We start from the raw sequence: 16464 nt of genomic DNA, 5'->3' as shown, positions 1-16464 counted from the left end.
TTGCAGGGCGGCTGCATGGACTCTCCCAGACTGTCCGCGACTTGTCCCGAACTGTGTCTTTTGTCTGCCAGCCAGATTCGCTGTCTGGGCCAGCAACAAAGCCAGGGGTCGAAGGCGTCGCTCGCACGGCGTCTTCTGTTGGCCTCGCCGCCGTCTCGAGGAGGATTGCCCAGAGCCCGCCCGCCCACGCAAGGATGCTTCTGCTGCACAGGTTTTCGTTGCCTTCGACCTGGTGCAGAGTGAAACTGAACCGCACAGGCACAGGATGGGAAATGAGTTCCAGTCTCCCCTGGCCAAGATTGCCGCGCCGGCCGGGGCAGGTTCAAATTGCATCCAGCTCCAGGGCGGTTTCAAGTGCACAGATGGCAGATGCGCGATGCACACCTCGGGCGCCTCCTATTGCTGCGTAGTTGGCATGTACGTAAGGGCGACGTTGTTTCCTGGTGGCGGACAACGCTGGGCGGAGAACAGCAATGTTCGGTGTCCAGATCGATCTATCCGAAACCACGATTAGGTTCAAAGGGTCCCATCTACATATCCCCCGAGAAACTCGCCAAGTCGGAACCCCCAGTGGCCTCACCTGCGAGTCCAGAGGTTGGAAACTCCATCCGTTGAGGCAAGCTCATCAAGTCCAGATAGGGGCCAGAAAAGGCGGCCGACACGATGGGCAAGAGATCGGAGAATTACCGATTAGATGCTTAATCCCGCCGGTCTCAAGGGGAAAAAGGCCAGAAGATGACGGTGATGATGCATGACGGCATGCCGGGAAGACGGGAGCAGGGTTAATTCGCCCTGGCCTCGCCGTCCGTTGTCGCGGGGGCCACCTGGAACGGTCCGGTCTGCGCTGGGACCAGTGAATTCTCATCCCATCCGTTCCCCATCCATTCTAGCCCCAGGGTCCGTCCTTCGCTTAATGGAGACCACCTTAGCCACTGCCGCCCTGCGACAGAACCGTGGGATCCGCTACGCGACAGCGGTGTCGGGGCGCTCGTGGTACGCGGGGGCGGTACGCCGTCGGTACTTTGAGATCTCGCTTGAGGCGTGCTGACATGCACTACTCTGGGGCTTGGTCTTGCTCATCCAGATGCTGCTGCCATGGTACTCCCCGTGTACATCTCCAACCACGAGTCTTGAAGAATGGCCCTAACCCAACGGGACCCCGCGGCCGAGTGACGTGCCGCTCTCGTACAGTAGCGCCCGGCGGCAAGGACGAGACGCAATGAACATGATTGAACTTCTGAACCAAGGCAAGGGATTTGCACGCACGTGTTGAGCTCAGGGACTCACCGGGGTGGATATCCATCGTCCACAGCAGCCAGCGGGAGAAGATAAGAGAGCAATGGTAGATCGACCGGGGAGCGTGTTTCGTTTGCTCGCTCACCGCTAAAATCTGTGAGGGATGGCATTGCAAAGTGCAAACGCTGGCCGAGACCAAACACGGCTTGGGATGCGAGGTGATGAGCTGGAGTGTCATAGAATGAGGAGGATGAGACATGTTTGCCTGCAAAGAGTCTGCATCTTTCTCAGGCTAATGTCCCGTTGTTGTGGTGAGATCGCTCCCTCGTCATCACAATGATCTTACCCTGATCACGCCCAATTCCCGAGATGTTGGTCGTCTTCCATTCCTTGTCGTTACTGCATGGCGCCCTGCGTTCTTGACAGCCGGTGGCGCCAGCTAGAGGGGAAATCTTGCACAGATGAACGTGGCTCTGGAGAGTCCCAGCCGCTGTCGTTTCCTTGGGCTTGCCCGCAAGATGGTCTGGGCAGTGCTCTGGGCAGTCAAGTTCCGCCAGGGGCCCATGGCAGCAGAGGTTGCGAGTTGAAGTCACTCGCCCACCGCATTGGTAACAACATCCATGTAATCCACCACGCCACGCTCTGGAGTCCCCTCCCTCCATTTGACCCCATGACGCCTCGTTTTGGTTGTGGGAATCTGCTTCACTGACGCTTGTCTTCCAATGTCAGCTTGGTTGGACAGTGTGAATTCTGACAGGTCACGCATCCCCTGCGGCTAGCTGCTGAACGAACACGGGCATCCAGAGCTTTCAGTCTCGTCCGTCTCATCCCCTTGCCTTAGTCCGTGTCAGTGCAACCAACATGTGAGTTCCCTTTCCAATGATTGCGCGACAAGGATGGGGACCCCGTCGGAAACTGTGCGTAGATGGGCAAATGCGAGACAGTCTGTGTGAATTCCACCGGGTTTGCCAACGAGGGACAACTCCAACTTCTGCATGCTCGAGAAAACGGCGATCTTGGTGCGCAACCTCCCGAGGGCTGATAGGCTGTCACAGGCGGCTCGACGCCAGAACCCGTCCGCGAGTGACGCCCATTTGAGCCGGCACTGTCGCACAGCAAAGTCCCTCGCCATTGTTTGCTCCTTAGATTGCCTCGTGCCATCATGATGCCCAGACCGAACGCTTCGCAGGTAAACTACAGCAGCTACCCTGCATTACGCCCGAGGAAGTCCGATGGCTGCGCTTCGATCTGCGCCTTGTCAATTGCAGCAGCGGCTTAGCAGCAGCCACACCAAGCAGAGCTCGCATTGACGAAAACGCAGCGTTTGATAGGAGTCTTGTTGGGAAGTGACCGGCTCACCAGCAGATGGCCAAGACACAACCTTGTTTGTAGCTCAGCCTGTTAATTGATTGATCTTGGAGGGCTGGAGGGTCACCGACAATCGCCTGCGAACCGTCCGTGTGGATGGCAACCGAGAAGGGACCGACAAGGAAAGCAACAAAGCATTCGAGTTGACCAAAAGCATCGCCTCGCATCATGGTCATCCGCATCTCTCGCGTACTCGCAGACTTGTGACTCTCAAGCGTTTCGTCATTGTATCCCACGACTCGATCGGGCGAAATGAACTCAATGCCCATGTTGATACCCGTTACCCCCACAACGCCTGTCTTCTGGGTGGCATCTCTCATGCACGGCGGTTCAACCCGCAACTCTCGAGATAGCGCCGGGCCCGACAACCAAACTCGCTGGCGAGACCCCGCCACGCACGAGGTGTCGACCCGCGGAGGTAGGTACCGTCCGTTCATCCTTGCCCCATCCAACGTGTGCCCTTGGAGTTTTCCTCCCTGGCTCTTGGGCTGGTGCCCCTCCTCGACAGGGACCAGGTGACGAGCACCCACACGACTCATGCAGGTCGACTCAGCTCCATGCTCGCCCATCGACGTTTTAGTTGGCCCTGGCGCAAGGTGGGCAACCAGTCACCAGCCTCCAACCACACAGTACGGGTTCTGGTCAACCCAACAGAACGGGTGCCCTGCGCTTTAGATCGGGCTATTTTCTTCTCTCGGGTTCATGGCACGTCTCGTGTGAGGTCGAGTTTTGGTCGAAGTGTCCGATGACCCCTCCACCCAGGATATTGCCCCTCATTGTCTTGACCCCTCTGTCACTCTGAAAGAAGGAAAAAAAAGTCTGCTCCATTGCCATGACGATGCAACCCTCCACATAGCTCGAGATGCCTCCCATGGAAACACCGAGGGATAATGCATGAGCTTCTGATTGGTGTGTTGGCTTGCATCCGTTTGACCTTGGAATTCGTACCGCCAGGGCGGTGCGGAGAAGATCTCCTTGCGTGCTCAGACGGTGCTCCGCAGGAAGGGCCGCAGCCTGGTTGTCTGCCTGCCTGTCTCTGCTCGGTCGGTGGTTCCCCTTCTCACCGGGCGTCACTATCAATTCTCCATGGTCCCCGAGGGCCGTTGAGATTTGCGCCCTGCTGTTTGCTGATCGGCAGGAGTCTCGATGCTGACGTAAAAAAGACGCCGGTCACAAACACCCCAAGCCATCAAAACCAATTCACAACCACGACTGACATAGCGTTATTGCTCCCGATGGTCTAGGCATCGCGGTCACCAACAGCAAACGCCCGCCGATTGGCGACCATCGCGTCATCATCAGGACATGGCGGGCTTGTTGGCATCCAAGGTTTCCGATCGCGGAGCTGACCGAACCGACTCAAACGCCGTGATGGCCAAGAGTGACGGGTGGACCGACAGGTCGATTTTGGCGACACGACGAAGCCTGGGGTTGGCCACAGTCATTGGTCAACAACGTATCGATGTGATGCCGGATCGTTGTGTGTCCCGTTTGCCGTTGTGTGTCACGAACCCTCTTGTGGAGCGTGGCTCCGATTCTCTGGAAACCGAAAAAAGCTACCAGCGACGGACCTTGCTCGAGTGACTCCCTGTCGCCAATCATGTGTGAGAATTGCTTTTTTCATCCCTAGCCACATCCAAGGCACGGGAGCGGCGGCCCTTGGGGCTCCTTTAGCTCTGAGCAATGAGAGCCTTCGCCGAGGGGGGTGTCTTGGGTCTGGCGGAGTCCCCAAGCAACTCCACAACCACTGACAAGCTGAAATGGTCACCGCTCCTCTTGATCGGGACCAGTTGCAGGAGTTGCAGGAGGAAAGGCGCTGCAAGAAAAAAGGCAACGTCAAGTACGGATTCTGACGCTGCAGCACCCCGGCCAGATTGTCATGTGTTCCAGGTGGGAAGGGCCGCAGGTCAACCTGGTTGCGTCAGAATACCAGCGATCTTCAGAAGGCCCAGACCCCAAACACTTGGTTTGACACGACTGGGGGATCTTTCCAACGAGACCAGGGACGAGCATGACCTGAGCCGCCCGCAGAAAAGGCTCCTCCCGTCCCTGCCGCGCACACCCAAAACACAATGCCCCCTTAATGCATTTCTTGCTTTCCCATTTGCTAGAGCTGCAGATGTTGCCGACCGACCATGTCGAGCACCACCAACCGGCAATGCACGATGTTACGTTTTGGCCTGACTGCGCAGCTTCTAGCGCAGCTTTGATGTCTGCGGGACTTGTATGCGTGTCCATCTGAGTGGGATGGGATGGGATGGGATGTGTGGTCAGTTCTAGCGTTTGCTTCTTCCTTGGCTGGTAGCGTAGCGGCGTCGGCCATGAAATGGAGACGTGCGTGGAAGCCTCCCACAAACAGACTGCTGACCGCCAATAAAGCAACATTCTCTAATGCGGGTGGGAGCAAACACTCAACTGCATACTGGCCGATCGCCTCTGCCGCTCCATTCAATCAATCACTTGTCTTTCACATCGGCCTCCCTGCAGGCGGCAGGCCTTGTCTGGATCTTGGGAAACCAAGGTTCGACGCGGGATCGCTGAGGTTATGCTTCTGTGAAACATGGTTCACTCGTGTGCCAGACTGCTGCAAGAACAACTCGATGGTGTCTCGGAAGGGGGACGGAGTGAGGCTGACGGATATCGCCAGGGATACCTGATGGGGGTGTTTGATGTGCTTGCAAGTTCCGAATACATGCATCTCCTGCAGTTCTCTCCGACGATGGATCCCGGTGAGCCTTTGAAAAACGACTGGCAACGATACCGCAAGGCGGCGACCGCTCCAGGGGCGGCAGTGTCATGAGTTGCGACTCTGACATGGTGGATCTGGGGTGGTCTGAGCTAGACGGGGCATGCGGCTTCGAGGTGCGCGTCGGGCCGCAAGGGCTGTCCCGCCCAAGCCTGCTTGGGGAAGGGTTGAGGAAGTGAAGCTCGGCCAACCCGGCAAGCCGCGTCAAGCCTGCTTCACGTGAGAGGTCAACTGAACATCAACAGAGCTGCGGGACGACACTTGGTGCGGAGATGCGGCAGCCGACTTTGCCAAGGTTGACTGTCTTGCCCACATTCGGTTGTCTCGCTGGATAAAGAGGGCTGCTGTGCCACAGTTTGGCATTAGAAGAAAAGCAAGCACAGGCAAAGAAAAAGAACAATGCTGGCCGACAGGATTGGCTCTGCACGGCGCTCGTTGATCATGACCGAGCGGTGTTGATGTGAAACAGAGCTCCGCTTCTTGACATCCTATTCGCAACGCAGGACACAAGGCCCGGGACACTGGTATCCAGCAACTTGGCATGGCCGGAGTATCATAGGACGGCAACATGGCATCCGGATTGTGGCCTGCACGGTGCTGATGCCAAATAGCTCCGGTGGTAGCTTTGTGCGACAAAGAAACGAAAATTAAGTAGAGTTATGCGTTCTCGAGCGGTCGATTGGCTTGTAGCCTTGAGTTGCGACCCGCTGACCAAGTCGAAGGGGACAGCGTGTCGATGAGGTCCTGCAGGTCTGCATGCCGAGGCGGATTGACTGGTCACACCAACTGAGACACCTGACAACAGATTGAGTTGAGAGACCCAGGTGCAACCCCGTGAATAGTCCAACACCAGCATCCAGACTGTTGTTAGTTGGTCTAGTCTTGGGTGCGGGGATCAGCTCTCAGCATAGCAGCAGCGGCGGTTTTTGGACATCCTAGCAGCAATTTCGGATCGAATCAGAGGCGACAAATGAGGTCGATGGCAATCCACCTCGCAGTGGGTATCTGGACGCCAGCCTTGCTCTGGTGGTGAGTAATTTCGGGCGATGTCCAAGGAAGGCTACCCCTGCTTAGCTTGACGCTGTCGTGTCGCAAGGCGAGGAGGGCAAGCCACAGCCTCGTCAACAAGTCCGAAGGGGCAGATAATGGCCGTCCTGTCAGGGGCAAGGGTTTTCCAGCCGTGAAAAAAATCCCATGGAGACTAGATTGAAACAAGGCCGAAATTATTTTGTCGCTGGGGGGCTTTCTCGTGTGTCTGTTTCCCCGGATCGCCGCTCACATGACCGTTGGCAGCTGCAGGGACATGGCCCGATGAGATGGCGAATTGAGAAATTCGAACCCGGTCGGAGAAAAGGCACTTGCAATGGAGCCGATGACAGCCTCGTCGTTCCTCAATGAGAAAAAGAAGCAAAAACCTGGTATGGGCGCTTGGCATCAGAAGCGAGAATCTGGGAGTGGATAGGTACACAGAGACAAGTTGCAAGAGGCTCGCGATGGGTGGGATGAAAAATTCCTCGTTGTCTTGAGGCAATTGGAAGGAGCGACAGAGCCCCGATTTGGAAAACTCGGTCGGGGCAAGTTCACCTTCCCAAGTCCTTCCTTCACTCAATTGTCTACATGAAGCAGTCCTGCGTAAAACTGAGGTGCCTGTGCTTGGTTCATGGTTGGTTGTTGGCTCTCGATATGGAAAGTACGGGACACCGACGACAGCGCAACGGTGGCAGGGGAGGTGTCAACTTCGGCAGGCGCGTTTGATTTCCTGGTGCTAACTGCCAACCAGCCGTCATTGCAAGCCACGCGCCGTCATCGCTCCTTCCTCAATGCAACCTCCCACGGACTGGGAGCCTGATGTACATTCGACCCAACAAGGGTTCTGTGATGAATGCCCTCCTTCAGTTCCACACCCATCACCCTCGAGTCGAGCTTCAACTCGTCTCTAGGCCCAATTTGTGGCATTCTCCGGTCCTCGCCATCATGGTTTCTTTTTCAGCTTGTCCCCCGATCGTCTTTACTTTTTCTCGACACTTGCTGTGTGCAATTTAACTTGACCGACCTTGAGATTGATCGACGTCGGCTAGACCATCGCCACCAGCCGCCGCTTGACAGCGAGGGATGTGTGAACGGCCCGGCCCATCGAATTCCGCCAGATCCCTGCATAAAGAGAGACATCTGCTAGTTACGACCCGCATACCGCCCCGAGAACCTCGTGGACTGGCCATGAGAGCTGAGGCTCGCTTCCCCAGTCTGAAGCCAGATGCTTGATACATCGTCATCGAGGACCCCCACAGCATGGAATGCGGTTTCCCATCAGCTGAGAAGGAAAAGTTGCATGCCGGTAAAGGCAAATTGAGAACAACACTCGAGAAAACCCTTGGAATCCTGCACATGGGGGAGCCTGGTCGGCGGATAACGGTGGCCAATATCATGCCAGAACGCGGGTGCTCCACGACATGGCCATGACCAATGCTGACGTGCGACGCAAAACACTCGATCTCTGAGGCACAGCAAGAACCAACAAGTGTGGCATTGAAACAACCAACAAGACTTGGACAAGGGTGACTGCACGAGCGAGAGCGGTCGTAACGTGTTGGGCTCATGATGCCGCGATACGCAATCGGCAAACTGGCTTGACATGGTGGAACGCGGCTGATGCTCACACCGATACTCGTCTCGCCCTTCGGCCAAGTCGAGTGGTATGCAGACCCGAGACCTCGGGGCTGGCGTCAGGGTTGGCACGACGGGCTTGCACCAGAGCTGCCGCCATGCTCACTTGTCACAATCTCAACCCCATACCAGGGAGGTCCTTGATTGGCTTCGCCCAAGCAAGGCTCGGTCCGCCAATCGCACACGTCAAGCTACGGTCACGTGAACAAAATCTCATGCGGAAGATCCATGCAAGCCCGGGTAGGCTGCATGTCTCCCGTGAAGGCCCCGGTTTTTCAAGTGCGCGGCGGGCTTACTGAACGGGCCGCCATACCCAAAGGGGGTAGGCGAAGCTATCACGGACCTCGTGGAGTCGTCGCCTTGGTCGCCTCACCGCAGGAAGAGGGGAGCCTGGTGGACTGGTTGGCGAGTTGGCAAGTTGAGCAGTCACTTGGATGGCGTGGTCGCATCCCAAAGGTCTGGTACCCTCGCCGCAAAAAGCAACAGACCCCGAAGGAATCTTGGGCCCCCGGAGGAAAAAAAAAACAAAAAAGAGGGCAAGGGTTGGTGCTTGCAGATGTGCATCCGTCCAGCAAAGCCTGCCACGTCGCAATTTCACGGCGCGGCACGGTCGTCAGTCACTTCGCGCCATCCCGGGCTGCATGTCATCCTGGGCCACCAACACTCGCCAACGACGATACGTACCAGCGAGTGACTTTATCCTACAGTGCGAGATTGACCAACGACGCACGGGAACTGATTCCCCGTTTCTGACAACCCAGACCAGACCAGACAACCCAACCCAACCCACAGGTCAGCCAGCCCCCGTCACGCCCATTCTGGTCCCTGTGCGACAGGCACAGACAGACAGGCATGAGACAAAGCGCCAAAGTCAGCCATGAGCGGTTGTTGAATCAAAGTCAAATTCGTGTTGCGGGTTAAAGAAGGACGAGGGCCCTGCATTTGGTGATCAATCACTCTAACCGACCACGCAATTGGGGCTCGAGGGTGCTTGGCGACGTCTGAACGTGAGGGGAGCGAGCACAAGGCAAGGCAAGGCAGGGCAGGGCAATGTACTCTGGCACCACGAGACCTGGTCTGCATGCACGGCGACCTGCAGGCTGAATAGTGCGGCGCTGGCCTGGCGTGTTATTGTTGTCCTTGCCTTGACCAGACGGGGTCCCCTGCGAGAAAACACGCCCCAAATTGATTCTGGTCAATCTGACGGGCGCGCCTCGCTCCAAGAAGACTTGAAGTGCTTTTTGCGTTGATCTCGCCGGCGCTCGATCTAGCGACCGCCCTCCGATAGGGCGCAGGCTCACCCGGCGCCGGCTAGCAGCTTGTCGCAGCGCAGCCATGCACCTAGCCCATGGCTCCGCGACCACCAGCGGGGCTCCGCCACGGAAGACAGAGGGTTCCCGTAAGAACAGCAAACACAGGCCGGCTCGGCCGCCAGCCATCCCACGGCACGGCCTTCTTGGTCAGAGGACTCGGCCGCCTCGCACCCCGTCTCTGAACACCTGGTTGACTTCTGGCCGGGGTTCTGCGGTGGCATGCCCGACCAAGACTGCGGATGGCTCGGTGACAAGCGTGAGCCTGCTTCTAATGACGGACATACAGCAGTCTGGCAATCAAGCGGTGAGACGGACAGGGCAACATCTGCCAATCTACATCCATGCCAGCTTGTGACCCTTCTCGGACAGAGGGATTGCCATTTTCACCTGCTTGCGTCAGGGCCGTCCCTATAGCCCTGTTGAGCAATAGACTCTGTCAAAGTTGTGCTACTCAGCGCTGCTCTTGTCAGAGTCGTAGTCTTCGTATCCCTCGATGGATGGGATGGCTGCCAGGCCGCACCAAACTGCCGGCCGTGTGTTCGGCTTGGCATGGTTCCCGGGCGGGGATGGGAGGGAATGCACGACCTTGTCTCTGGAGATTTTGCCGCAGCAGCCAGGAACCTTCATGCATTGATGCTTCGACATGACAGTGCCGTACCGTACCGTACCGCACCGCACTGCATCGCAGAGGGAGCGAGCTGCTGCGGGAGGGAGATGTGCTACGCCGCAGCACCATCCCTTGCAGGCTCGGCGATCAGCGTCGACTGTGGTTAACCCCACCCTTCTTTTTGGGCTGGCTGCATGTTACGACTCACGGGTGGAGGGCATCTCGTACCACTTGTTTGCTCCTTGGACGCTTGCATTGGCCTAGGGTTGCTTTACCATATCCTCCGTACGGGGTACCGAAGGAGTTGCTAGAATAGCACAACCACCGGGTGCTGCAGTACTGCTCCATTGCACTGCTCCTGCTACAGTAGTATGCAACATCTCCCCTCCCGGCTGGCGGACCGGTGCGATCGCGCATGCGCAGGATCACGGAGAAACACAGCAACGCAAATCGACGATCTTGGCTCGGTTGGCGACGTTGACTAGTTAAGGGGAAGGACGGTGTAGGCATCCGACTCGCCAAGCGCACACTGAGGCCTGCTGTCTTGGGTGTCGATAGTAACTACACTTGTTTTGCCAGTTATGAGGCCCAGTCGACAAGAGTTTCGGGAGCTGTTTACTTACCAGGAGCTTGAAGCCCCCCCACGGCCCCAACATGCATCTACGATCCGCAAGCAACTGGCCTTGATTCTCTGGATCAAGCCGACAACTGAAACATGCAGGCTTTATTTGATTCCAGCCATGCACTGTTGGGTGAGGAGGGGCGGGGCTTTTTCATCAATGGCAACGCGGAGATATTCTCTTGAAATGTTTGCGAGGATATGTCTGCGATCTTGAAGGCTAACTATCCGAAAAGTCTCCGCGGCCGAGTTTATAACATGGGATTTTCTGAGCGATCGAGCAACAGAGTTCAACATCTGTATCAACTCGAACTGTGTACGAAACTACCATTGGCTCTCAGAAACCAAGACAAGGGGTTTAATACTGCAATACTTGATCCTTATCCTGCACGCTTTGCTCGCTGTTTCACTTACCGCTAGGCCCGACCTCGCCACCATGACCGACGTTCTATCCGAGAACCAGGCGTACTTCAAGTGAGAACCCCTTCCTTTAGTTCAGCATGAACTAGACAGCTGCATGCATCCGCCATGTCCATCATTCGATCTTGGCTGCTTGTTTGCCTGCCACGGCCTCAGACCTGTTGGTCTGGCCCGGCCTGTTGGTGGATCAGCAACTTGTTTTCCACCACGTCACGCTACTAGCCGAAGCTGCAGCCTCCTGTATGAAGTTCCTTGCTAATTCGTTGCAATTGCAGTAAGATCGCCGGGGAGTATGACCAACGCAACGCAGGTGCGATTGCACAGCTGGAGCGCGATATTGAGCAAAAGACAGCCTTTATTGGAGTCAAGCAGGGTGCCAGGCTACTAGACTATGCCTGCGGCACCGGCATGCTCTCGAGGGTTAGTTGCCTACAGGATGAACCTGTCCGGACCAAACATGATGGGGACTGACGTTGTATTGCAGGTACTGGCAAAGTACACGAGCGAGACCATCGGCATCGACCTCTCTAAGGACATGGTCGGGGTGTATAACGCCCAGGCCAAGAGCCAGGTTAGTTTCAACCGCCTCAAGCAAGCTGTGAAGCCCGCTTTTAGCCCACAGCAAGCCGTCTTGTCTCGATGATTGAGTCCACTAACAGTACATAGGGTTTATCTAGGCAGGCCTATCAAGGCAATCTGGCTGATCCCGCCGACCCATCGGCTCCAAGCTTCTCGGACGCCAAGTTCTTCAACTTTGACATAGCCGGCGTGGGGCTTGGCTTTCACCACATTGACAAGCCAGATCTGGCAGCTAAGCGGCTGGCTGAGCGGCTCAAGACTGGTGGAGTGCTCTTTATCATTGACTTTGTTGCCCACGAGATGGACCCCAAGTTTGCGGCCGGACGGGGCATCACGCACCATGGCTTCACTGGAGAGCAGATCAAGGAGATGTTTGAAGGGGCTGGGCTTGGTGATTTTGGATATGAGGAGTTTGCAGAGCCTATCACGTTCAAGGACTGCCACGGTGAAGGACATGGGCATGGGCATGGACACGACCATGGTCACAGTCACGGGCATGGAGATGGCCACGATCATGGCCATGGCCATGGACACGGGGGTAAAGAGGGAGTAAAAGCTACTAGGAGGGTCTTTATTGCAAGGGCCTCAAAGCTTTAGCGGAGCTGAAACTGTTTAGACTCCTCAACTGTCAAATTAGACAGATGTGGCTGTTGACTAACAAGTTGACAGGGACCCAAGCTTCCGAAACATTCGGATACTTGATTGTCAGATCATTTATGCCATGTACGTTTCCCAATATGGCTCTTCCGTGTCTTGAAGCTCTTCGGGCCGGTGTATAGTTACGGATTTTTGATACCAAGTCTCAGTCACAACTACGAAAGCACATTCTCCCTCGATAACACAACAAACAACCCTTTATCAACTCTGTATTAAACATATCAGATGTCAAAATTCCCTACCGTCACCACGTACCCGTCTTGGGCAAACAAATTACACAGCCGAGCATTAAACACGGCATTGGAATGAATATCCACACGCAATCCCGCATACCAACCTTATCCGCAATCCACAGACGGGCCCTTGGGGGATTATATCCGTTCCAGAGGCACGGCACGATTCCATGGACCAACAGTAAACGCCACTGGACAGGTGAGTGTGCCCCTTCCGGCTGGCATGTGTATAGGAAAAACATGTTGTGACAGGTAGAGACAGGACACGAGAGGTAATCTCGTGAGAAACCAGGAGAGCATTCCCTCACACCCTCCTCTGTCTGGACCGTGCCGTCCCGCCCTTTCTGAGAAGTCAGCCTTGGTGTCTTGTCCCTATCCGGAAAAGAAGCAGCAAAATAAACGAAAAGCCACTTTGAGAGATGAAGGGATGGGAGGCCTTATCTTGGCACATTTCTCCCCACGACTCGAGTGGAGAAGAAACACAACAGCAAGGGAGCAGGATAGGCTCAGAGTTGCCAGTGACGTCTTTGAGTCGGGCAAGGGAGAGGCTTATCCGGGGCGGCGCGATCCGGTGTCTTGGAAGCGAAGGGGGAGCCATGGCTTGCATCATGTGGTCCAAAAAGCCTCTTCCGCGGCTTCCAGAACGAGACCCCAGTTTTGGCAACTGAGTCGTGGAACGAGATACAATTCATTTACACGCCCTTTATTTTTCGAAAGACAAGAAGTGATAAGGAGTGTGTCTAATTTGCGGAGTTGGCGGTGGCGGACGGACTCATCGAGGGCGGCGGCGGCGCTACCCCGAAGCGAGGCTTGGTCATTTCCGTCGAGCATACCAGTCAAAGAGGCTTTTTGAGCCGTGGTGTCATGAGGCCCTTGCGAAAGGTGTTGTCTGTGTCAGGTCAGCAGCTGAGACTCTGTTGGTGCAATATCACGTTCTGGAGGGGCGGTCTGATCGTCAGCGGGCTGTAACAAGAGTCCGAGAACTTGGGGGACGTTGGTTGGTGATGCGGGATGAAAATATGTCGATTAAATGGCAAAGTCTATGATTAAATGGAACCATCTATGTCTGTATCCGGGCGGTAGATCTGTTTTCAAAGTACTTGGCAAACTTAGTTGTCGTCGAGTTCGACCACGAAAGCACCGCCAAGGAGGAGGGCGGGTTCTTCAATGTTGTGATGTTCATAACTGTGTCGTGTCAGAATACGTGTCATTAATAGACGGACGTGGATGGGTCTGTTAACTCACCTGAGAGTTCCAACACCACCTGCTTCTAGAAGAAAAGCAGGGCCATTCTGCAGAGAGTAGCGAGCCCATCTCATAGCAAAGGCACGGAGGATGTGACCGTGAGCGATGAGGAGGACATCACCACACTGGTCCTTGTCCTTGCCCTTACCCATCACCGGCTGGTGCCACCTTTCACGGATCTCCTTGATCAACTCGTCCAACCGTCTCGTGACGTCTTCAGGGCTCCTGAGATGAAGTTAGCAGATGAGGTTGTCAACGTGAACGAACCAATAGGCCCGAGGGTGTAGGGTAGACAAGAGTGTTAGATGGAATGGGATACTCACTCTCCTCCTGGGCAGCCATCTCTCCAGATATCCCAAGTTCCCCTGTAGCCTTGTCCGTCTCTCATCTTGCGAATATCAGGGGTGGTGATGCCCTCGTAGTCGCCATAGTCCCACTCGCGGATGTTCTCAGTGACCTCAATCTTGGCACCACACTGGAGACCCTCGCCCTCACTCTCTCCGTGTCTCGTCCAGGGAAGAGGTTCATCAAGTCCAATGTTGAGTAGCTCAAAGGTGCGTTGGGCACGCTTGCGGGGTGAGACGTAACTGGAGGGTGTGTTAGAACTGGGTGTTGAAAGGGGAGATGCTCGTTTAAAGAGAGGAGTGGAATGGAGTTATGTAGATGGTTTTGCTAGATCAAGAACCCATTGAACCGAAGTTCCCAAGCAATCTTGATGGTAGCTTCCTCGTCTTGATGGCATTGAATGATGTTTCGTGGAAAGTGGGACACGAAGAAATCGACACTCACATGTGGGCAATCTTCTTGGGAGCAATAAGTCGGTCATGACCAACAAGAGCCTTTCCGGTAGCCTTGACACGCTTCTCACCGTTGGCGGTGAGTGGAATGTCGGAACGACCGGTATGCCGACCGTTGAGGGACCATTCCGTCTCTCCGTGGCGGACGATGAAGACGCGGGGTGTGGACATGGCAGGCGAGTAGCTAGAAAGAAGCTTAAAACCGAGGTAGTACTCGATTGAAAGTTGCAGAAGAATCTCCCTCTGTGCCTGCGTCTGCAATCAGCAAAAGTCGTCAAGCGGGGGAGAATGATCTGACGTTAACAGGTAGCCTATGATGGCGGGGCCGAGTCAAGGCCGGAAGGATTGGGATAAACCTGTTTGAAGAGGCACAAGTCAGGCGAGAGGTCTAGAGTATCGATTGATAATGCAAGGTAGAGGCGTAGACGGTGATGCAGTGTTTGATATATATTGTTGCGAAAAGGGTAATTTCGGTGAAGAAGAGGGTTATCTTGACCTTGGGGGACTGTGGTGTTGAGATGGGAATGGACGTGGGACGTGGGATGACCCCGCGCTGTCAGGTCAGGAACGAGCAGGAGGGGTACTTTACCTGCAGTTGCAGTTGCCTTGATGGCCTCTTTTTTTCTCTCACAAAAATTGAAAAGAAGAAGAAAAATGCTGCGCCGTGTAACTTCCTTCATGCGCCATAAGCCAGCTTCTTCCAATAGGACAGGATAATATCTTTTTACCCGGCGGCCGCTTTACGGTCTTCTCTCCTTTGCACATGCCACTTCTAGCCCCACTCAAATCAATCAAGGGGGATAAGGTGAGCAGTGACTGCATGGGCGGGTTTTATTGTTAAGCTTCATGTAATGACCCATCTAAGCCATATTTTTGAACAAGTGTTTTATTTTGTAACCTTGTTATGCGTTGTTGATGCATGGAAAAAGTTGAAACGAATAATGTAGGGAAGTCAATACATTGATTGAGGCATGAATAGACTCTACCCTCGGAACCTAAGTCTCCCTTCTCGGTCTTTTACTCTTTACAATAAATAATACACGTTGCCCTTTATTTTGAATCTCAAAATAGTAAAACAAAACAACAACACCAATCATCTCAACATCGCAACCACCATCTCCCATCACCAACTGCTTCATCATCATCACTCACACACATTGTGACATCAGCTAAACCCCCACATCATCATGCCCCTCCTCCACAAGACTGCAGCTAGCTTACTAAGCTGCCTCCCTAAACCACCATCTCGGCGCCAAAAGTCCCACTCGGCGGCCGCTGTCGACGACGATCCAAAGTCCAAGTCCTCGTCCGCGTCCTCGTCCCGGTCCTCCTCGCCGACTCCGACTCCGACTGAAGAGATTGAGCTCGACGTGCTCACTTCCAAGCCCGCCCTGCCTCCGACGCGTCCGAGACTAAACTCGACCCTGTCAAACTCTACAAACAGCTCCGAGTCTTCCATTTCGGAGTCTGGCAGCTCGGATTTCTTTACAGATAGCTCTGGCTTGACACTCGAGGAACGACGTAAACTTGTCGAGGAGATTTTAAAGGAGCTAGAGGCCTTTTGATACCCTCATTTGTGTCTTGGAATAAAATATCTACATCATCACACAATGGCTGGAGTACATCAATGGACGAGGCAAGAAAAGTTCAAGCGCGGCATCTGGGCCGTAGCTTTCGCCGCCTGCATTTTCGCCGGAACAATCACCGGCGCACAATTAAAGACGGATAATGAAAAGAAAGAGGTTAGATTGGGCATTTCCCAGTACGCATTTCTGGACTATGTACTGACACTCAAGCAGGCCATCAAGGAGTTTCGCGCAACGTCACCAAATGATCAGATAGCCGCTCTCCTATCACAACGGCAAGCTCTTGTTTCACAAAAAGAGATTCTGCAACGGAAAATGGACGCTTTTCAAGACCGTGTCAAGGAGAGGGAAGCTGAAAAGGCGAGAAAGGAAGCGAATCCTTGATCATCATCGT

The 16464-nt window shown here is 54.8% G+C and overlaps 3 protein-coding genes across 3 annotated transcripts; 2 read left to right on the top strand and 1 right to left on the bottom strand.

The window, feature by feature from the left end:
- Positions 1-10989: 10989 nt before the first annotated feature.
- On the top strand, positions 10990-12149 carry NECHADRAFT_92153 (uncharacterized protein; the record flags this gene model as incomplete). The annotated part of the gene is made up of 4 exons (XM_003053273.1): positions 10990-11027; positions 11249-11393; positions 11458-11544; positions 11640-12149. 4 exons carry the CDS (start codon positions 10990-10992, stop codon positions 12147-12149), a joined length of 780 nt encoding a protein of 259 aa, XP_003053319.1.
- Positions 12150-13445: 1296 nt separating this feature from the next.
- On the bottom strand, positions 13446-15110 carry NECHADRAFT_59462 (uncharacterized protein). Its single transcript, XM_003052768.1, has 6 exons — positions 15074-15110; positions 14783-14840; positions 14477-14733; positions 14011-14274; positions 13688-13912; positions 13446-13627 (listed from the first exon to the last, which is right to left on the bottom strand). Exons 3-6 carry the CDS (start codon positions 14653-14655, stop codon positions 13552-13554), a joined length of 744 nt encoding a protein of 247 aa, XP_003052814.1. The 5' UTR covers positions 14656-14733; positions 14783-14840; positions 15074-15110; the 3' UTR covers positions 13446-13551.
- A 984-nt stretch (positions 15111-16094) lies between these two features.
- On the top strand, positions 16095-16454 carry NECHADRAFT_92151 (uncharacterized protein; the record flags this gene model as incomplete). The annotated part of the gene is made up of 2 exons (XM_003053272.1): positions 16095-16226; positions 16284-16454. 2 exons carry the CDS (start codon positions 16095-16097, stop codon positions 16452-16454), a joined length of 303 nt encoding a protein of 100 aa, XP_003053318.1.
- Between the last annotated feature and the right edge of the window lie 10 nt (positions 16455-16464).

Source organism: Fusarium vanettenii (genome assembly GCF_000151355.1).
Source record: "Fusarium vanettenii 77-13-4 chromosome 3 genomic scaffold NECHAsca_2_chr3_3_0, whole genome shotgun sequence".
In the NCBI taxonomy this organism is placed as follows: Eukaryota; Fungi; Ascomycota; class Sordariomycetes; order Hypocreales; family Nectriaceae; genus Fusarium; species Fusarium vanettenii.
This window is presented reverse-complemented; position numbering and strand designations above follow the sequence as displayed.